General features: G+C 44.6%; 1 protein-coding gene across 1 annotated transcript; it reads right to left on the reverse strand.

Moving 5' to 3' along the window:
• Positions 1 to 9,375: 9,375 nt before the first annotated feature.
• GLRX (glutaredoxin) lies at positions 9,376 to 14,656 on the reverse strand. Its single transcript, XM_054986149.1, has 3 exons — positions 14,348 to 14,656; positions 11,184 to 11,304; positions 9,376 to 10,208 (listed from the first exon to the last, which is right to left on the reverse strand). Exons 1-2 carry the CDS (start codon positions 14,546 to 14,548, stop codon positions 11,194 to 11,196), a joined length of 312 nt encoding a protein of 103 aa, XP_054842124.1. The 5' UTR covers positions 14,549 to 14,656; the 3' UTR covers positions 9,376 to 10,208; positions 11,184 to 11,193.
• Between the last annotated feature and the right edge of the window lie 7,836 nt (positions 14,657 to 22,492).

The following is a 22,492-nucleotide window of genomic DNA, read 5'->3' on the forward strand; positions in this document are numbered from 1 at the left end:
CCACGCCAGGGAACAGCCACCCCGATGGACACCTTCGATCTGTGGGCCTCGGCGGTGGGTGGAGTGGTTGGCCGCAGCACGGCGGGCGGGTCCCTCCCAGTGGAGGACTCGGTGGGGGCCATGGTGCGCGAGTACCTTTCGGAGCCCACCAAGCCCCACCATGACAACCCGTTGGAGTATTGGGCAAGGAAATCGGACTGCTGGCTGGACCTGTCCATCGTCATCACCAACGTCCTTTCCTGCCCTCCCACCAGCGTGCAGAGTGAGCGGGTGTTCTCCCACATGGGAGACCTCCTCCGTCCCCGCCATGCACGTCTCAACCCGGACCTGGTGGACACGTTGACGTTCATCAAGGTGAACCTCAACCTACTGGGCCACCCTCCCGTCGACCTGGACCTCCCCGGGCTCGCCTCTGACCCTGAGCCACCCTAGGCTTGTGGTGCTATGAGACACTGTTGCTGTTTTAGGACAGCAACAATGATACCTCGGTAGTCTTCAGGTTTCTCTTTCTTCTTCCTGTTTTGGGGTCATGTGACTGGAAAAAACAGCAATTTAAAATCTGATATAAGAATATCTCACACAGTGTTTCCTTTGCCAATTGTCAAAGTAACCCGTTTCTGGGTATTATTTCCTAGACATACATTTGCATAAGCCTTCTGCTCAGTATTCCTTCTGCATTTATCACTGGCTGATTTCTGGTCATAGTGGCCGGCCCAGCTCGTCCACAGCGGGCTCGAGCCTGCCTCGGTTCTCAAGGGGGCTTCCATGGATGTTGTGCTGACCCTTTGTCCTCCTCTCCAAGACTAGTTCCCGTTCCGTCCTCTCTCTCTCTCTCTCTAGATCTGCACAGATGGCTCCAACGTGGTCCCCCAAGCCGCAACCACTCATGTCCTTCCCTACCTGTCCTTTCTGCGAAGGATGGTTGGTGCAGTGCTGCCCGCTGATGCGGCTGCTGGCCATGAGGAGCAGCCGTGCAGCTGCTGCTGGTGTGTGTACAGCAGGGAACCCCCCCTGCTTCGCATGGTTCCCCTGCTGCCCCCTCTGGACATGGACCATTTGGGAGAGGGCTAGCCAGTCCGTGGAGCTGATGCTGAGCTCTTCACCCTCCTGCAAAATGGGCACAGAGGACATGATATCCTGCACCACATTTCTTTGCTCCAACAGACAAGCTATCATCACTTCGGTTGAGTTCCAATAGGTGGGCATGTCTTTGAAAAGCTGGTGCTCAGGATGCTCATCCTCCCCCTGCCTCTCATGTGTCTGGCAGGAAGAATGAATGCTGTAGAGAAAGTAGGCAGCCAGACACTGACAGCGGTCCAACAAGACATGCATTTCCCATGTTCCCTGGTCCCAGGTGGCCTTGATGATCCTAACCATCATTCCTCATGACGAGGTGCAGCTTGTGCACCAAGCAGACAATGCCCTGAAGGGGTGCATCATTCAGGGTTGTAGGGGACCTTCCCCCAGCTCCCGCCCATGATGACACGTTGTGTGCCAATCGCATCCCTTTTCCGGCCAGGCAGGAAGGTGGGTGCTGCCGGCGAACGTCACAGACTCTGGTTCTCGGTGGGAGTCTCAGCTGAGGACACACAGATGCTTGGGGACCTTCCTCCTCCCCCTGCCCCCCCTCTTGATGACATGTCATGTCCCAACAATCCTTTTGGGCGAGGCAGGAAGGTGGGTGCTGTTGGCCATGACGATGGCTCTTGGTGGGACCCCCGGCTAAGGAAAGGAGGAAACTCAGGATCTGTGGGACTTCTCCCCTCCTCCCCCTCCTCATGACAGCACGTAGTGTCCCTCGTATCCTCCTCATGATGACATGTCCCGTCCCTGGCATGCTCCTCCTGACAACAAGCCCCATCCCTCGAACCTTCTAAGTACCTCCTCTTATTGTTTACAAAGTCAAGGAATTACTTCCATTAGAATTTGTATGCTGGCAAAACAGTCTCAAGGCATGACTGTTGTCCCTTCCATCCTTCTCTGGCGAGGCAGGAAGGTGGGTGAGGTCAGCTGCTGTCATGTGCCGTGTAAAGAGGATCCCTTAGCTGGGGACGCTCAGCATCTGTGGGACTTCATGGTCCTCCCCCTCCTCCCGACGACACATCCAGTCCCTCCCTGTATCCTCCCAACGGTGACACGCCCTGCCCCTTTCTGGCGAGGCAGGAAGGTGGGTGAGGTCAGCTGCCGCCGTAAGCACGCTAAGTCGGAAGTTGGCACTTCAGGTGCGGTCCCCCGATAGCGGGGGGAATCAGGCCGCCCACTGGGCAAATGTCAACTCCCCCCCCCCCGTGACAGTACTGGCACACTCCCGTGGGGACAGACCCCTCCCGCCCCCTGAGGGGAGGTGGCTTGCTGCCGCCTCCATGGGCCTGCCAGGCCCGGCTGCCGCCATCCTCCTCACCCACCATTCCTTTAGCGCTGGAAACCGCGGGGCGCCCTCCCACGTTGGCCTTCCCGATTCCCGATTCTGTATCGGAAATGGGACTTGATCGGTGAGGTTCAGGTACCTTGGTTCGGCGCCGCCGCGGAATCACGATCAGCTAAATCAGGATTATTTTTTGGATCGTGCCCATGTCTAGTCATTACTTTCCTGGTCCCTTCCTTTAAAGCAAAAGACTTGTGTAGGTGGCCTTTTTTGTTTCCAGTGTAACATTGTCTTCCACATTGTCTATTATATTTATCACACTCTTCCTGCAAGGAGCTCAGGGCAGTATATATGAATCTTTCATCCTCCATTTTATTCTCACAACAATTCTGTTAGGCAAGTTAGGCTGACAGTGAGTCACTGAACAAAGTTCACTGAGTAAAATTTGTAGCTCAGTGAGGATTTGAACCTGGATCCGCCTAGCCCAAACATAATCACTACACCATACTGGCTCTCAGGTGCCTTCAGGATATCTGTTGAGGAAAATAATGACAATGAACACACTGTCAGAACTCTATAAATATTCTAATTTCCTCCAAGCTGCTTCCAAACAGGTGGCAAATTCTGATCTAACATTTTCCACATGAACCTTTTTTCCTAAACGTGGTGTGAAGGGAAACATTCTTACAAAATTCAGTTGCGGAATAATCTTAGCTTGGGCCTGATCCAGGTGTTGTAGGTTTTTATCTGCATATCAGTCTCTGTGCCAACAAAGTTCATGGGGTAAAATGGTGTGCAAGAAACTGGAGCAGCTTTTGTCACTCCTGTTAAGATGTATTAATTACATTTTGATAACCAAAAGCCTTGGTGAGCTCCAAGTGAGCCATGAATGTGGTTATATGTCAATCAGGCTGCTTGTTTGGACTGGTCAGGATTCAAAGAGCTGGATGCCTTCCTGGGAGGCATGAGCTGCCTCCTGTTGCTATGTTGTCACAAAACTATTGAATTTGGGTTGGTTTTTTTTTTACATGTGCACAATCCCACGTTAGATGCATGTTTATTTATATGGCTGAGAGTCTCGTTTCACAGTAGAGGTCTCAGATCTTCTCTGTACACAAACACAATATAGGATCTTGCCAATGTTTACTGGGATCTGTTTTCAGCCAAGGACTTCCTAGTTGGAAGACCACACTTCCAGCCAATATAATTGACATTCTCACATAAGTATATACATTTCAGTGACTGTTGTATTAGTTTAATATTTTCATAGGCTGAAACAGATGTGGAGTTCTTGTTAGAAACAAATGCTCTTCCAGTAAGAGGATTTTTATTTTTTGGAGGTGGTATAGAATGCATTTATGCTTTTTTGATATAGGTAGTTAATATAGATATGTACAAATACGTACGTATAATTTAGTCCTTTGTTTTAATCTTAAAATGGTAATTGAGTAAACATGGAGATTTTCCTTATAAATAGATCTGTAATTATTTGTTAAATATGCAAGCACATAAAAGAGTTTGCAGTTCATTTGCACTCACTTTTTCTTGCATGTACTGGATACAGATTCTGCACGCTATAACAGTAAATCACTAATAGGTTTGGTAAATCATTACAGTGTTTTTATAATGTATGTCAATCTCAGAATAATGTTCCTAAACACAGAAGTATTTTAAAGTGAATATTCTTTTACTTGGAAATGGGTAACAATATGTAGGTGTTTGCTATAGGTGTATTGCCCTCAGAGTATTTGTACCCTACATCCTGATTATATGACCTACCGGAGTACAGCAAATGCATGCAACTCAATGAAGAAAAAAATAAACAGGTCCCCTAACGTTCTGCAGCATAGCAGTACTAACAGCCCCCAAAGTATCTGGAACTGATTCAGGCTTTTTAGTATTGCAAAGCATGGGTAGAGTACTCATTTGTGTTGAAACTCTGGGTAGTATGTTACACTGAACTGAGCCATAAAGGCTCATCACCCCATTTTCCTGTTATGTACTACATTTCCCTCTCAAATGTTTAGATCCTGGTCATCTGCAAAGATATAAGAACATGTAAATTGTTATGTTATTTTCTGAAGTTTCATAGACAATTAAATCGCTTTTGAAAGATGACTTTCAGTAGCAGTCTAATAACTATTATTTTAAAAGTAGGTATCAGTAAGTAGCATTTAAGAAAGTTCACATGGAAGGGGCTACTTTGAAGTCCATTTTTATAAGGAAACCCTTTACAGACTGTTACAGGGAAATTTTAAATGAAATTTTGAATATATGCTTAATGCTCAGACAATTAGCAATTTTATAGAGACACAAACATAAGATCACAATAAGGATCTCTTATAAGCTTCTCATTTCAGATAAGAATGGTTAGGGCTAAACAAAATGGTTGTGTCATTAGGGCCTATAATGAATGTGTAACTATAATTTCATGACAGGTGTTTAAAATGTTTTAAGAATTCTAAATTTACCATTTTTCCTGGTAACAATTCAATAAAATGTTTTTTACTTAATGTTCATTTCATGTGATTATTTACCCACTTGGTAGCTACAGAACTCAGCAACTGTTTCTTGCTAGATAAAGTCAAAGTAAGCACATCCATAATCAATTTATTATTATGTAAGTTTTATAATATATTATTTCACTGGAATGACATACATGCATGCACTGTTGTATCATTGTGTATTAGTACTCCATTCCTAGGTTCAGTTTCCCAATGCAAACTTAAAACTTTAGTCAGTACTTCAGTGTTTCCCACTATTTAAACCTCTTTTCCAAGCACAGAATTTTCAGTTGAAAATTTGGCCTAATGATTTTGTAAACCCGACACCCCCCCCCCCCCGTCCTGTCGCGCAGGTTTTCTTGGTGTGAGTTGAATAGCAACAAGTCTGCAAGACTGCAAATTGTGACCTGCAGGTACAGACGACCCTTGGGTGATAATATTAACACTGGCATTCCACTTTGACTTCCTAAGACAAAAAATGGTGGAAGCTAAACTAGATGGTCAAGAAGTCACAACAACAAAGCACAAACTTCAGTCCTCTTGCTGTATGAAAAGAAAATAATGTGCTAATTCCATGTTTTGTCCAGTTAAGAAAACAATTCACTATCAAGATGTATTTAAATTTTCATCAGTCACCTGAAATGTGTTAGTTCTGCATAGTAGCAACAATATATCTAATTCTCAATGTGGCCAGATCTGTGTATATTTAAATTTGGAGACTGGAACCATGAACAGATGAGACAGATCTTTCTACAAAGCAGAAAAAGACCAAATCAAGTGCAAGAGCAATTTTAAACATTTTTTATTCCAAAGGTGGAAGATACATACCTGGTGCCATTTTGGCCCTCAATTTAAAATTTATTTTCCTTTTCTTATTTGCTGCCTCTATTTGGATAAGTTCTGCTACTGAGGACTTGGATCATCTAGTCCTTCAGTTTCTTCAGAGCCTTGTAAATGCCTCCTGTTGTGTATTGTTCTTCAAGCAAAATTCACCCAAAAATCATTGGAAGCCAGGGCTTGGCATTCTGCGTTTAAGGCTCAAGGTGGTCTTTAGTGAGAAAGGGTATCTGCATGTATTAAGTCTGGACTTTTTTAGGTCTTCTTGGATGAAACTTTTAGATGAAAAATTGATAGCCTTTGGTATATAACATGAGATTTTGATAAAAAGTCATGGGAAATATAAGATTCTTGCTCTGATTAAGAAAAGTATTATTAGCCTTGACTACCTAAGTATTATGTTCAGAGCTTGACTGGTTTGCTTTTCTCATTATTTTGGGAATCCCCCTCCCCAAAACTTCTCATGTATGCTATTTGACTATCCCTTGATATGTGTGGGCTTTTTGCCTGACTAGAGCCAATGCTAATCCTTCTCAGGTTTGCAAGGGCAGCATAGAGGTTAAGTAGTTGGGTTGTGAATCAGCACTCTGCTGGTTTGAATCCCACTATTGCCATGAGCTTAGCAGGTAGCCTTGAGTAAGCCACTCCTCTCAGCCCGAGCTATATTGTGGGGATAACACTGACTGTTCACCGCTTTGAGTGGGGCACTAATCTGCCCAGAAGAGCACTATACAAGTGTAGCTATTATATTATTATTTGTGAACATTCCATAGTCCATGCTCTTTGTCCATGCCCTTTAGGTAAGATTAATACTTCTTTTCATATTCTTTTTAACTACCTACTTTATGAGGATCTTAAAACTCTTTTTATTATCACTCTTTTAGCTTGTTATTCAGAATTTTCAATTTTAATAACAACAGCGTTTGATTTATATACCACCCTTCAGGGCAACTTAATGCCCACTCAGAACGGTTCACAAAGTATGTCATTATTATCCCCACAACAAAACACCCTGGGAGATGGGTGGGGCTGAGAGAGCTCCAGAGAGCCATGACTAGCCCAAGGTCACCCAGCTGGCTTCAAGTGGAGGAGTAGGGAATCAAATCCAGTTCTCCAGATTAGAGTCCCATGCTCTTAACCACTACACCAAACTGGCTTTAGATGCTCCCTCTTTTTTACTTTGTGAAAGAGAGCCTAAAATTACTTTATCACCAGTAGTTAATTTTTTCTCAGTCCTTTCATCCCTTAAGTCATAATTATTTCTGCTTCTCAGGAGCATTAACTCATGGAGCTTCAACTGTGAGCAGTAGACCCTGGCCTCTGCCATTTTATAACAATTTATGATATAAAAATCATAAGCTCCTTGAAACTGATGCAGCTTGATCTGCATTAGGGAAATTCCAGCCAGCTGAGCAAAGCGTTGCCAAGTCCTGCCCGGGAGAGTGGGTAATGCCTGGAATGTGAATGCAAATGCTGAAGACTGAGCGTGATTAACTCCTGCCCCTCCAGGCTGTGGATGTGCAATCATGACAATAAAAGTACTTGCTGCATCACCACCCAACATTCCAATCTCCCCTCTTTTCCATGATTGAATCCTATCCTAAGAACTGAGGGCCATCAATCAGCTCTGATAATTCTAACCTCCTGCCTGGGAACATTTAATAAAAAGTCTAAATTCATTAGCTAAGCTCTGGAAACATTTAATTAGCAACCATTTCTTTGTAAAACACCAAGAAGAGCAGACCAATTCTTTTGCTACACCCTGTTAGCACCAATCAAAAGGTACTCAAACCTTTGTCATTCCTCAGAGATGACCTTTAAGGTCTTTGTCCTAACGGCTGAGGGGGCTCCCTAGCCTCAGGACATGATTTGCCCTTTAAGAACCAGGGCTTTGCCCCATTCAAATTGTGCATGCTTCTTTGGATCTGAGCACTGTACCTTTAGGGTCTCCTTCCCTAAGCTCTCCTGGTCAAGAACACTGGCCATTTGAAGCCCTCTTCCCCTGTGGACTACTACTCTTTGCAGACAGGTAATTATCACCCGAAATCCTTCAAATCTATTACACGTTCACCACTGCTTTTTCTAGGAATCTTGTGTGCTTGCAAGTTACTTCTTTTGTGTACGCGAGTTTTCCTTTTAAATAAAAACTATTCTTTGACTTTGAAAAACACCCATCTTGTTAGTTTCCTTGGGGAGAGGACCCCATAAAATTGGTGGAGGATCTCGCTTGTTACCCCTCTCTCATAGCCTACTTCTTGCTGCTAATTTCCTCTACTCACAAGAAGACCAATTGCAGTAACACAACAGAAGAAAAGAAAGGAAGGAATACTAACCATGCTTTGTAGCAGCAAAGGATGAAAGGAGTGTTACTGATGTTTTGTCAACTTGTCATTCAGAATTTTAAGACCTCTATTAGAGATCAGTAATCATTAAAAAGAAAACATAGGGCCCTCTTAGTAAAACTTATTTGAGTTCTAATTAGCCCCTTCTCCTGGGAAAAGACTGAGTCCAGCATGATATGGCAAAAGAGTTGCTGATTTTTTCCTTCCCAACCTAAATATCTTATCTAGTGCCATGCCTGAACTTCAATGACTTTTTTCAAACATCCTGTGCTTTATGTGGGCAGGAAACCCCCCCCACACACTTTTTTCTAAGAGGGATCTGAAAGTGGTTTGACTGTCATAATATATTGTTGATTGCCACAGTTACTTCTGACCAAAGATTCTGTAAGTTTTTCAAACAATAATTCAAAAATCTATTTTCCAGAGGTTAAATGGGAATATTTTTGCACACCACAAACAGTGATCCCCTTTTCAAAGAACCTTCAACACACTGAAGAAACTATCCAATTTGAACTACTACCAACAAGTTCTACAATGTGAATACCACAACCATAGCACCTAGATCAAGACCAGAAATGTTTTTCAAACCCCTTCTTTGAAATGCTGTGTGTAGTGCACCCAACAGGCTTAATCAAGGCTTAAAAATAAAAAACACACAAAAGGGACGTCAAGACAGAAGTTTTGACATGACAAAGCAAAAAACTCTAACCCTTTTTAAGATTCTGAAACTCATTTATCCAAGTCTGCAAAACTGTTTCATGCAATTAGTTTTGCATTTTTTTAATGATTCCAAGAGCTTAAGCTTTTCGCGCCATACCTACTGCACAAATTGAGAGAGTGGGATGGCAGGGGAAAAGGAAAAGAAACAAAGAAAGGAAATAAGATGCAGATAAAAAAATAACAGCACATGCTCCCTCCAAGATATGAAATAACTGCACTTTTCCTTTGTACCAGTAATAAATGTCACATTGGGTCAGACAGTTGTTTAGAAATGTGATCCAAATGCTAAAGGATTGTGTTTGGAATCAAAATAATCAGACACTTCCCACGATGCACTGGTAACATTTCTGATTATAGGGACGTTATAGAAGTGAGAAATCAAGTGGTTGTTTTATGCTGAAAAAAAATCAGTTCTTTTAAAAAAAATATATGAAGTGTTCAGTCCTCACATCTTGTGAATCTTAAGCCATGTAACCCAGCAACAGAAGGATGAGAACTCTAGAAAAGTTCATTGGGCAGCTTTATGCTGGTTGCTGTCTCATTCCCATCACTGATTTGATGGAAGGAACCCGGCTATTTCAAGAGGCAATTATGAAAAACAAGACTATTCATGTCATAAATTTATTATGAATCTTTCACTGGTTAGGCACATCACAAAACGGCAGCACAGATCTAATGCCTGCCCAGCAGGCCCATTTAGTGATGACTTACTGGGAGCCAAGCGATGCGTACCAGCCCTAGGGAGTACTATAGTAATAAAGCACTGCCTAATGACTTCACAAGCAAGCCTGCCAAATGTCTCCCAGCCCTTGGATCTTTTTGTTGCCTGAAAGATAGGAGGCTAGAAAAGTTGCACACATGATGGAACACACATAACTTCTATTGTGACAGAGGTGGTAAGATTAGTGGGGGAAAGAAGCAGCAAGGAAATATAGACTGCACTAGCATTATTAAAGCCTTCTAAATGATGGGGACAGGCAGACAGGAAGAGTTTTCACTCCTCTTGGGACAAAGGGATAGTCTCCAGGTAAGAATAAAGGACAGCAAGCTGTTTAAAAAGGAAAAAGGTAGTCACAGAGAAGGGGAAAGGGAACTGAACTTGCAAAGGGTAGGAAGTGTTAACAAGAGATTGTTGAAGTGTAGAGGAGCACATTTTTGCCAGAGAACTTAGAACTTTAAAAAAAGATAAGAGGCTAGTAGCAGTGGATCACTTCTGTTGGTTCTGCTTTCAGAAAGACATACTGAAGAGATACTAAGTTACAACAATATTCTTTGCAAGACAAGGAATAACTAGAATGTGCAGCCCTCCACTATCAATCCTTTGCATTAAATGCCGATGAAGGAGCGCAGCGGATGCAGAAGTAGGAGAGGGGTGACCCGTTTTGTTCCAAAAGGCTTGCACTGCAGCAGGAGGTAGTCCCACTCTCCAGTATCTCTGCTCTGAAAGAGAAAAAAGTCAAGCTGAGGTCACCAAAAGTATTTCTTAGAATGGAGTGGAGAAATCATTAACTCCAGAGAAATCCTAGCTTTCTAGACAAACTAAGTCCACAATCACACAACTAGAAGTTTATGCATTCTACAACAGTTGTGGGTGGCTTCAATGGATATTAATGGTTCTTGCAGTTTGTCAACTTCTTCCTGTCTGCAGCTAGAGATTATTTAAATTATTTTCTGTAAGTCTACATTTTATGCACTCCAGATCAGGAACTGCTTATGGCATGACAGTACTTAAACAGATAAATATATGACACTATATGGGTGGAGCTCCATGAGTTAAGCTGTTTGTGTAAGCAACTGTTGATTTGTGTAAGCTGTTGATTTATGGTGACACAAGGTAGGGGTTGCAGTGCTAAATACTAGAACCTTATGGACTCCCTTACTAGCCTGCCTGCCATTTAAAATATTCATTCTTAGCCTTGTTCTGTGTGCCCTTATCCTTGGAAGAGATGGGGTGGCATCCAGATACCCCTTATTCAAATGGCAGTGCCTCTATTGTGGAATACCAGGTTTGCCTGGCACCTCACCTGACCCTCCTTCAGGCAATGGTGCAAACTAGGATTAGAACAGGCTTTTCATTAGAACCTTCTTAAAAATGGCTTTCTTGGGGTTTGAAAGGTAAGTTGTTTTATGTGACTGCTTCTCCCAAAACCCTGCACTTTTGCTGGTTTAACAGTTTCTACACTGTTGCTGGTGTAACACTTTCCATGCTGCTTTTATCACACTTGTATAGCTTTATTTTTATTTTGATATTATCTTTCTTATAAGGTTTATTGTAAGGTACTTTAATTTAAAGTTAGATGCAAAGTATCTTGAATTTTAAGTTAGATGTAACACACACAAATACTGTCATTATAACAGCATCTACAGATTGCTGCTTTTTACAAGTCAGAAGGACAGTCTACTCAAATTATTTACCTCAGTTTTACTACAAAGCACCAATTTGCTTTAATCTTGGAACAAGTTCTCCACGGTCATTTAGAGCTTTCAGGTTGTCATAACCACCGATACAAGTTTCTCCGATAAAGATACGAGGGACCTAGAAAAGCAGAAGTTACAATCAAAAACAAAAGCAGCTGGAAACTGTCTCCTCAAATTCATGGTAGGGCTACCAGAGCAAGAGAGCAGGAAGGGCAGCTGACCCCAGAAAGGACAGTCACATGACTAGGGCCATAAGATGTAACCCTTGAGATGCCTCCAAAGATTTGCAAGCACATGAACATATGTATGCAGCGGTGGAATCTGACCTGCTATGGGGCATAAACCAAATACTGGCTGCTGCAGATGGTAGGACAAACTGATGTGCTATTGGATAGGACGCATTCTAATGGTAGATCTCTGCTGGCCCAAAGGTCTTGATGATAGAGTATTCAAAATGTGGCCCAAGACAACCCAGCATCTTTCTCCGATCTTTGGAAGACAGAAATGAGTCATATCCATCACCACTAAAGCTGAGGTCTTATAAGGATTATATTGATAAATCTAAAGTGTTAAAAGACACTTCTACTTGAATTTTCATATTTGAGCTGTTACAGTGCTCAAACAAACTAGAATTAGTAAATAGCAAGATTTTACTTTCCCTAAAGCAAGTCCTTCAATTACAACAAAAGTCTTGGCAAAGCTGACTTTAAGAAGTCATGTCAGTAAGAAACAAAGCACCTTATAAAGGCTCCATTAAGTCCCTTATCAACAGCATATAGAGACCAGCAAGGATCTTAAATTAGTTGCTCAAATTAATAACCAGCAGGGAAACAAACGTTTCCATAGAAAGCAGCATGCAAAAACAGCCAAACAGAAAGAAAGGATTCTGGGCCTCAGGTTCATACACGCTTGGGCAGGCAGTCATCCTTAGCATGCAAATAATGTTCTAGAACATTTTAAATCAATGTTTTCTTTTTATTCCTCACCCAGGTAAAGAGATACTTTCTGCTATTTTGTAGCACATATTATGCATATGAACAGAACAAGTTGCTTATAGAGAGGCAATATAAAGTTTAATGAGATCTAGGCCCTCACATTGAGCACTGTTCAACAGGAAGTTATCTTGGGCAAATCCCACAGAAAGTAAATAAGCAGAACCGCTTCAATTCAGATTTTGCATAGGAGAATTCCTGATGAATAGTACTGCTCAAGTTCTAATTGCTTGGTTCCTGTACCTTTAACAGACATACCTAAACCAAGTAGGCAGAATTTCCTTACTGTTTCAGAAAAGGATCCACTAGAGGCAAAACTAGATGTCTCCTTTTTTTAAAAGAGTTGGGTCTGGGTTCTCTGGACCTCACTCAGGTTCTCTGGATCTGCACATGGCATATTCTGTGCATACCAAGTAAAAAACCCTGGAAATAATTCCCCCTCCCTGCTATTTTTGGTGTAGGTTTGCGGGGGAGGTTGGAGCCCTTTCTCCTCCCAAAGCCGTGTTCTGAGCACAAAAGAGCTCTGCTTTATTTTTTATTGGTCATTCCCTGTCGCTGTTGCTATACCCAAGTTGGGTACTGGGAGCCCAGACCCAGTACTTTAAAAAAGCAGATTCCTAGTTTGACCCTGTCCCTTACTACAGTTCTATAGGATCGTTAAAGGCATGGGAGCAGTGCCCTGTTCTTATCATACAATTGTATCATCAAAATGGACACAAAACACACAGGAAACATGGCTGATTCATTTACATAGTACTTTGAACTCCCTGAAGCATTTAGCCATAGATACCTTGTGGCCTGGCAGCAATTTACTGAAAGAGAACCATCATTCAAGTTTCAAACAGAAAACTGGAATAGGCTGCAAATTTCTCAGGAATCTGTATTACTAATTTTTTAATTTTACACACAGAAGCCATACCCAGAGAGCTCAGTGAGATAAGCATGCTATAAATACAGTATGTTGGCTTACAATCCAATGAGACAAGCAAAATGCAAAGTGTTAGCTTAATCACTTCCTTCAAGTATTTCATGTAAACCAAAAGAAGTTATCCATCTGATTCATCATTTTAAGATTTTCTTTCAAAGCAAGTCATTAATTTGACTCTTTTTAACTCAGAGGGAATTTTTCTTCCAGTGTCTGGCATAGACAACTCGAGCAAATGTTATTACAGGTAGAACCAGTTCTTGAAGAGAAGATGAAAGAAGGAGTCTGTATTACAAATCTGTTGTTACACTGTAACTCCCACCCCCCACTACTACTTGTTCTTAGTGAAATGCCATTACAAGACTACAATATGGTTTAAGAAGCAACTGTGGACAGTGAGCTATAGCAATTCTTTGCAATGGGACTATCATGGCCACATTACTTCAGGTTGGTAGCTACGTTGGCTTGCAGTCAAATAGCAAAATCATAGTTCAATAGCATCTTAAAGACCAACTAGATTTCCAGGGTATGACAAAGAGAGCTTTGACACTCAAAAGCTCATACTTTAGTAATCCAGTTGGTCTTTAAGGTGCTATATGCTCTATGACTGTATGAGAAAACCCAATTTATCACTCTAGTACAATATCCAGTGGTGCGCACAAGGAAATTTAGATCTGAAAGCAATTTCAAACTAATGCATCATACAGGAAGCCAGAGCTGCAGATCCCAGCCAGAGCTGTCTTGCACCCGACTCCCAGGAAGCCCTAGAAGCTGGTCCAGATGATACACATTGTTGGGGAACACCCCCCCCCCCGTGTCTTAAAAAAAGAATCACAGCCTAGCCAGAGTAAAAGCTCTTTCACTTCCACGGGATCGGAAGTGGGAGCGGGGGGAGGAGAGGAAAGTTTAGAACAAACTTTTATTTGCAAGACATCCTGTTCCTATGATACTTTCAATAGCAGCTTTTCCTAACAAAGATATTCATCCCTACATAAAGTTTCTGAATTGGGCGTGCTTTTTAAATTGCAGCTACTGCAGGAGTACAGTTTCCTGATACCTAGGGTAATAGAGGGTGCCGGGGAGGGGGGCACCAAGACTTGTAACTCAAGCGCTACGAAGCACATCATGCTTCTTCCAAGCTACAATTTACAGATGTCATGCTGTTAAGAATAACATTATACAACCCTGCTCGAAAAGGATGTAGGAAGGCGGAAAAGAGGTTAAGGACTAATAATGGAACTCACTGTTCTGGAGCCGGTAGTGCGCTCCATGTAGTTCTGAATATTGGACATATCCGCGCGGGTCGTGAGGTCGACGTATTCCAAGTTCTTCACGCCGAGCGCCTCCAGAAGCTCTACTGCCATGTGACAGTAAGGACAAGAAGGCTTCCCAAACACAGTCACTTTATTGCGCTGAATTTTGCTGCTCACGAAATGCTCAGCCATACTTGAGGTCTTCTTCCTCCTCCGAACTATACGCCCACGTTTAAAGGCTTTCCAGCAGAAGCGGCGATCGCTGGGCCGCCCGTTTTATGCTCTTTCGAGGGCCGACACTCTGTAGGAGGAGTTTTTCTTCCTCTGCGTCTTGCTTTTTAAAGAGATAAACACCCGCCTGCCTATCCCACGCGCGGCGTCATGTGTTTGCCCCAAAAGAGTTGGTTTTGCAGATTTTAAATAATGTAAGAATGCTGCAGCACAAGTCGTCGTGTGGCCACGGAATTACTATAGGAAAATTACAGCTGCAATCTTAAGGGCGCTTACGAAGAAGTCGGTGCCATAGGAAATGAGTTGGACCGACTTCTGAGTAACCATACTCCGGCTGCAAACTTCCAGTTGCGCACAGAGAAGGAGGTTGCTCTGCCGTGCCTTTGCGTTCATCTCGGCTTGCCCACATGACAAAATCACTCCAAGGCCGGAGCAACAAACTATAGGATTTCTGTTCTTAAGAGTATTCAGGGGTCTTCTGTATTAACTCAGGATTTGTTGAGGGGACAGAGTGGGATGATGTTCTGGGGTCTGGGAAATGAACCTGTGCTTCCAAATTGGATTGCGTGGGTTCTTCATTTGATATCCTCAAAACATTCGTGTGAGGTAAGGATGTTTTGAGGGATGGTGATTTGTCAAAGGTCAGGCACCAGGGAGCCGTGAACCCAGATTCCTCCAGGACAGTTCTGCAATTTATCCACCGTACCTCACCAAGTTAAAGGTGTACAAGGATACTCTGCTAAATCATATAACCGAGGGTGATGATGACTGCGATAAATATTACTGTCACAGGATTGCCAGGTGACAAGTGTTCAGGTAGGTTATCCCTTCCACTGCTGTTTTTGTGCAAGAAAAGGAGCTCCCCCGGGCATTCTGAGTTCATTTGGTCTCTCCTTTATTTTTTAAAAATCCATTCCCTGTAGCTGTTGTACAGTTGCAGGGAACCCAGCTCCTTACAAACCTGAACCTGTTGTTTGGCCCTCATTCAGAGAAGAATGCAGATATTGGGACTTCTTTCTTTTTTTGAGCAGATCACCATGCACTGAATTCCTGATGAACAATCCCCCCCCCCCAAGTAGCCAGTTGTGTGGAATGTTTGGAATATGCATAGGGAAAATGTGATATGTGAACTAGAGTGACTTGAGTGCACTTTGCATGGCATGCAGTTGACCTGTGGAACTCTCTGCCACCAGAAATAAAAAATAGTAAGTTACTGAGTCCAAAAAGACTGAGCAAATCCATGAAAAGATGGGACTGCAATAGGAATTAGCAACACACACAAAATTCCTAATATACGTTACATTACCAGAGAGAGGAAGTAGATTCAAGGAAAAGGAATATTCTATGAGTGCATACTGTTGGCAAGTCCTGAGGAATCTTAATGTGACTGCTGCTGTACAGGATGTCAGGCTTAATTCTTCTGACTAATGTTCTTAGTACATACATCTGTTCTTAGTGAGAAGTACAACCCTTGTGAGTACATAGTGAAACAGCTTTTAAAATGCAGTGTCATGCCGTTTGGTACAGTGCTGATGTACAACAGCGTCATTTCCATTGCAGTGCTAGAGAAGGAAGTGTCACCTTGGTAGTGTCACAAACTCAGCTAGCACCAGGGCTTTTTTTCAGCTGGAATGCGGTGGAACAGAGTTCTGGAACCTCTTGAAAATGGTCACATGGCTGGTGGCCCTGCCCCCTGTTCTCCAGACAGGGGGGAGTTTAGATTGCCCTCCGCTCAGCGGCGCGGAGGGCAATCTAAACTCCCCTCTGTCTGGAGATCGGGGTGGGGCCACCAGCCATGTGACCATGGCAACCCACTGAGTTCCACCACCTCTTTTCCCAGAAAAAAAGCCCTGGCTAGCACTATTGGCCACTTCTGCTTTTTACTGCAAGCATGTGTTTGAAGAGTACATTGCTTCCTTGGGTGCATAGTTTGCAAATGGAATTCATATAGAAATCCCTGGAGTAATGGAGTTGATGGACTTCGAACTATGAGCCATGAGATGATATCTAATCACTGTCTTCTTGTGGGGCTGCCCTTGTGGTGGGGAAGTCATGAGGATTACATAGGCAAAGGTTTGTTCTTTCATACTACATGTATTACTATTTCTTACTTGTAGATTTGGCCTTCAGGAGGAATTAAACTGAATGCAGTAAAGGCGAATTTAAACAGCTGATCCACATGTTCTGCATCTGCATCACTTTGGATAGAGGTAGCTGGCCCTGCCATTGAAATAAATGGGACAGCCTGCAAGGAAATGTGAGTTTCTCTGGGCCAAACTGGACATAATTGGTTTTTTAAAGAGCTGGGTCCAGGTTCTCTGCAGTGACACGGTAGTGGTAGGGATTGTTTGTTAAAAAATAAAGGAGAGTCTATTTCAGCTTGAAATTCTGCCACAGAGGGAGGAAGGGCTCCTTCCTTCCTCCATGAACTATTTCCATACACTGAGAGAGCAATGGGGGTTATTTCCCCATTTTTTGCTCCTTGGAATATCTGCTTGAGAAGCAGCAAAAATGGGAACGTAATCCCCCCGCCCCCACTCCATGCTCTTTCAGTGTGGGACAACATCTTGGAACAAGGGAGGCATGAACCCTTCCTCCCCCGTGGCAGCATCCCAAGCCCCAGTGGGCTCACTTTTATTTTTAAAAAGACATTCCTCACAGCTGCTGTATGGCTGTGGGAAACTTGCACCCAGCTCTTTAAAACAAATATGTCTAGTTGGGCCCACTATGTGGTGACACATACACAAAGCACAAGAGTGTATACTTAGGAAACTGCATGACTGTTTATGGTGATTAAAGGTACTGCTCCAATACTGTCTTATCAATGCTATTTGGGTGTAGCTTTATACACATTTCACATTCCCTCTAGAGAGACTCAGCTGTGTGAAGGGCAAGGGGACATTCATTGCCCAGTTTTCTGCCCTGTGTATGACTCAGTATTCTTTGCTGGAGAATATTCCATTACTTATATTAGATTATTAACAGCTCAGTCCAGGGGGGTGGTTCTCAGGAAGTCAACTAGGAGGTACGATGGCATCTCTCTCACAGCATCATAACCCCCGGTTACGATGGCAGAGATTCCAAGTGTCGCTCTGCCTAGGTTCCTCACTAGAGCCTGGCAGCCACAGCTGGACGTAGGCAGATCTGTGGTGTAAAGACTTGAGCTGGCAGGCTGGGGAGTGTGATAGGGATGGGGTGCAAGTTAGTCACCTCCCTAAGCTGTTTCAGGCTCAGGAACATCCCCCGCAGCAATGAAAAGTTGCACCACGAAGAAAGGTGGTGTAGCTCATAGGCGCCCAATGTACAGAAAAAGTTGCTTCCCTCCCATGCTTAGCCCCAGCCAAATGGCCTGGAGGAGCATAGGATGCTGGCTACAGCCATGACCAATCTGCTTCTGCTCATGCAGCAGCCGAGTCCCCTCCCAGGTGTCTAATCACAGCCCCCCACCCTATATAACCTCTGGCAGGGGTGCCCATTAACTCAGGTAAGTAGGGATGTGGCAGGAGGCTTTGCCCGAGAGCCCTCTGCCGTGAGGACTTAGAGCACGAGGCAGGAAAGGGTGCACAAAGGGGGCATTTTGCAAAATTTGGCGAGCTCCTTGCTCTCGCACAAGGAACTAGAGCTAATATCTGACCAACTTCGTCCAATCTAGTTCCCTAACAGGCAGCCCTTTTCCAGAGTCTCGGCTTCAGGAGGGGGGGGGGTGAGGATACACTGTGAGGTAAGAAGGAGCTGGGGAGGCAGCTGCCCTGGCCTGCTCGTTCACACTGGGGAGGCAGCTGCCCTCCTTGCTCCCATTGCATATGGACTGGTCTCCCCCCCAAATGATGGCCTCTGCAGTTGAGTCTGGTGGTGGGAGGTGGTCTCTGCCCTCATGGCACCATGCCCTATGCATGCCACAGAGGTGACTGCCCTGGGAATCATGTTCAAGAGCTGCCGCAGATAGGGTGAGGCGGGGGGATGCTCACGGCCCATGTCAGGGCTGCCTGCAGACTGTCTCATCTGCACTCTCCCCCTCAGGCAGAGGAGAGAGCACAGCTGAGGGTTGTGGGTCAGGGTGACCAAGCGCTGGCAGCCATAATGCAACCCTTGTACTGTTTCCCTCACAGGATCAGAGCTTCATGCAGCTGCAGCTGCCAAACCAGAGCTTTGAAAGAGCACTCTCCCACGGTGGGCATTCATCATCTAGTTGCCAGCAGCAGCTGAGATGGAGGGGCTGCCAAACCCACCTCCCCCCCCGACCATGGACACTCCCCCCGAGGTGCAGCAGATCTGGCTGTGGCTTGTGCAAGGCCGAGCTCCTCACCCTTGCCGCACATGTTTCTGTTTCCCTTTCAGGCAGGGTGTGATCCATCAGGAAGGCCTGGGAGCGTGGCTGTTTCTGCCCTTGGTAATCCTCGATGTCTGCCTTTCCAGCGCAGCTCAAAGAGAGGGTCCTGAGTCGGCCCATGACTCAACCTTGTTCCCGAGAAAGTAGCATGAGGAATAGCTCTCCTTGCACCGAGACCAACATGCCTAGGCACAGTTGCCTCTCCAGACAAGGGGAGCTGGCAACCTGTGTCCAGTCATCCTCCTCACTTTCGACAGCTCTGTATTGTGCAATGACTCTCTCCCTGTCTGTTTGCTTGCCTGCAGATGACAATGACTCTATAGCCTCCTCTCCCTGGCCCAACCCCTACACCCATCTCTCACTCTTATGAATGTTGGCAGAGTGCAAATAAAGCAGAAAAGTTACGCTGTGCTGATTAAAGAGGCTAAAAAGTTTATTTAAGAAATACGTACTTGAGAGTGAAGAAGAGAGATAGAGTCCTGATTATCTGACTACATCTTGGAGAAGAGTGATAAGGCAGGAGAGAGAAGAAGCAGGATATTGCCCTGTTTAGCCCAATAGGAGACAAGACAAGGAAATGACCCCCAGGAAACAAGAGAGATGCTGCTCTCACTGTCTTAACTAAGTGATCCTTGCTGCCCCCTGCATAGAAGGCTCTCCTTTTCTTCTTGCTGCTACAGTACACCAGACATTGCAATTTCCAACAATGTACACCCCAGAGGATTGTCTCTGGCTCTGGACTGGTAAGGTTAGGGTGGTCCCAAAGATGTTCTGCTGCAGAAAATGAGCAGCGGCCAAGCTTCCCACTCCCACCTTCTTCCCATTCAGAGACACTGCTCTGAGCAGGGTAGGACTTGGAGTGCTATCCATTTGTGTCGCCTGGGGGAGGGGGGTGCTCCATGGAGACCTCACACTCTCCCACAGCACTGCTGGCATCTGATAAGCCAGGCAGATGGGTGGTGTGGAGGGGCAGGTTGATGCGAAGAGCAAGAATGTGATGGTGTGTGTGGGGAGATTGTGGTGTAATGTACTGGCCAAACCAATGGATCTCAGGGGTGCCTCATCAGCAAGGCCAGCCCGCTCTTCCTTTTGCTGTTTGTGGATGGGGGGAAGTCAGAGTTGGGGCTTTAGCCTGCCTCCCCCCTGCTCTATTGGGGTTCACACCACAAGCACCAGGCATGCTGTCCTGGAGCCTTTCCTCTTAGCCATGCTGATCAGCGAGATATTCTCTGTCTGGCCCCAAATTACTGCAGGTTATGTCACAGCCACGGAGGTCTCATGATTCCTTCCTGGTTTGTCTCGAGGGTGCTGCTTTTCTAGGCTTTAAGACTTGGGGGGGGGCAGATCCTGAGTGCCAGGGCTGAGGGCCTGACCCTGGCTGAGTTCTCGGTTCCACTGCCTTTCTGAATTTACTTTCCAGGAAGAGGAGTACACGTATCTTGGGGCAGCAGGAGGGGACATTTGCCAGTGGGTGGTACTTTGGCAGCCCATCTGGCCCTTGTAAGAAATGAGGGGTGAATGGGAGCCCTGAATGCATCTGGAATTTACATCCCTCCACAGTTGGGCAGGATACCTCCATTGGGGTGCCATGATACAGGGGTCTTTGTGTTCTGGAAAGGATGGGAGTGGCATTAACAGGTGGCAGTGGTGGGGGTGATTGTGGTAGATTGGCTGCTCACGGGGCTGTCAACAGCAGCTGCTCCGCAACTCATGGCTGCTGCTAGGGTTTCCAGAAGAACTGGGAAGCATTCTTTCCTGGCTGGGCCTCATTGTGCCTCTCCTGCCAGAGTAACTTGCTCATGAAAGTCCCCATCCCTTCTGCCACTCTGTCTACTCGCCCATCCACCTCCTTTTCACAGCTCTGCCTACCTGTGACGACATCACTATTCTGCCCACCCACCTGTCTTTCTGCTGCTCTGCCCACCTATCCCTCTCCTGATCAGTTTGCAGGGAGCAGCAGGGGGGAGGGGCAGCAGTGGCTCCTGCTCTCCCTCTCTTACCTGCCCACCGGCAGCACTCTATGTGGCTCACGCTGTGGCGCTCCCTTCTCCTTGTCTCCCATGGTAGGTTAACAGAGGCACTTGCACAGACGATGTTCCTCTGGTTTTTGGTGTTTTTTTTGGTAATTTTTAGGATTTTTCTGCAAATCTTCTGGCCCCACAAGTTTGTAGGAAAATCTCCCTTCTTTCTACCTGGTCCTGAACTGCACATTTAAGAGTCTGCAGATGGCGCCATGTTGAAAATTGCTGTAAAACAGTTTTATTCCAGAGGGAGTTAGGTAGAAGATAAACTGTTTTGGCAGATCCGTCTGTTTTTATTTTGTTAACAGGCTGTAATTTTAAAAATGTATTTACGGCTTGTTGCTTTGTTAATGATCTTGTGTCTAAATGTGGGATATAACTATTCCAAATGAAAGAGTTAATAGAACACAACAGAATATAGCAAGTGGGGGCCTGCTGTGAAACTCACAGGGTGGACAATTGGTCACACAATCACAGACAACTGTTCTATGTTTTTTGGGGGGGGCAATTTTTTAAAGTTTCAGATTTTTCTGCAAACCTGTGGGATCCTTGAAGTTTGGAAAAAAATCTCCCTTTTGTAAACATGGCCCCAACCCACAGATTAAGTAGCAGCAGATGAGACTATGTTGCCTATTAGATAGATTAATAGAATAGAATAGAATAGAATAGAATAGAATAGAATAGAATAGAATAGAATAGAATAGAATAGAATAGAATAGAATAGAATAGGTGGGGACCCGAAAGGATGTGCAGGGAGCATCTAATTTCCCTCCCACCATCTCTCTCATTTCCTTGGATCTTCAAGTGTTGGTGGGGCAACTATAGGCAAAAACAGACAACAGATTCGAGGGGGATAGGACCTTGCTACACTGCAGTACTTTCTGCATTTTTTGCTCAGCCTGGCTCTGATGTAAGCTGGTTAGGAAAAAGTGCCGAAAACTCTAGGTGTAACAGCTCAGGAATGCTGCAGGGTTTTGCTCCCTTAACCCATACATTCTCTGCTTTTGTTTTCTCTGCATATGAATTCAAAGGACTGACAGTGCTTTCCCCTCCCAAGTATAAGAGTAGCTGTGTGAAAGATGATTTCTATCAGTGGAGAAGGTGTGGCTGCTTAGTGTTTATATACGTACACTGAGAGATCTTGGATTCTGAATCTGCAGTTCTGTCTCACATCCTTCCCAATGCTGATCTTTTACATTTCATCTGGCTTGATGTGTTTGTTTGTGTGTTTGCTGTTGGAGCAAAATACTAGCCTCTACCTTTTATCCTTCTTCAACATACCAGCTGAACAGGTGGTGTGTGGGTGTTATTTATTTATTTATTGCAAAATCTGGGCTTCTACCTCTGTTCTTCCCTCTGGGCAGTCCTGCTTTTTTGCCAGTTAATACAAGCAAATAATTTTGCTCTGACTATTCCATTGTAGTGCACAATGACTGTCTGGTGCTGTTCATCTGTTCCAAAGGGAGGGGGGAGGCATAGCCTTTGTGCTTCTAAGTCCTTTCATTTGCCTTGCCTGTGTGCTACTGCAGTCATACAAAGTCTCTTCCTCAAGGA

This window comes from Eublepharis macularius, chromosome 8 (genome assembly GCF_028583425.1).
Source record: "Eublepharis macularius isolate TG4126 chromosome 8, MPM_Emac_v1.0, whole genome shotgun sequence".
In the NCBI taxonomy this organism is placed as follows: domain Eukaryota; kingdom Metazoa; phylum Chordata; class Lepidosauria; order Squamata; family Eublepharidae; genus Eublepharis; species Eublepharis macularius.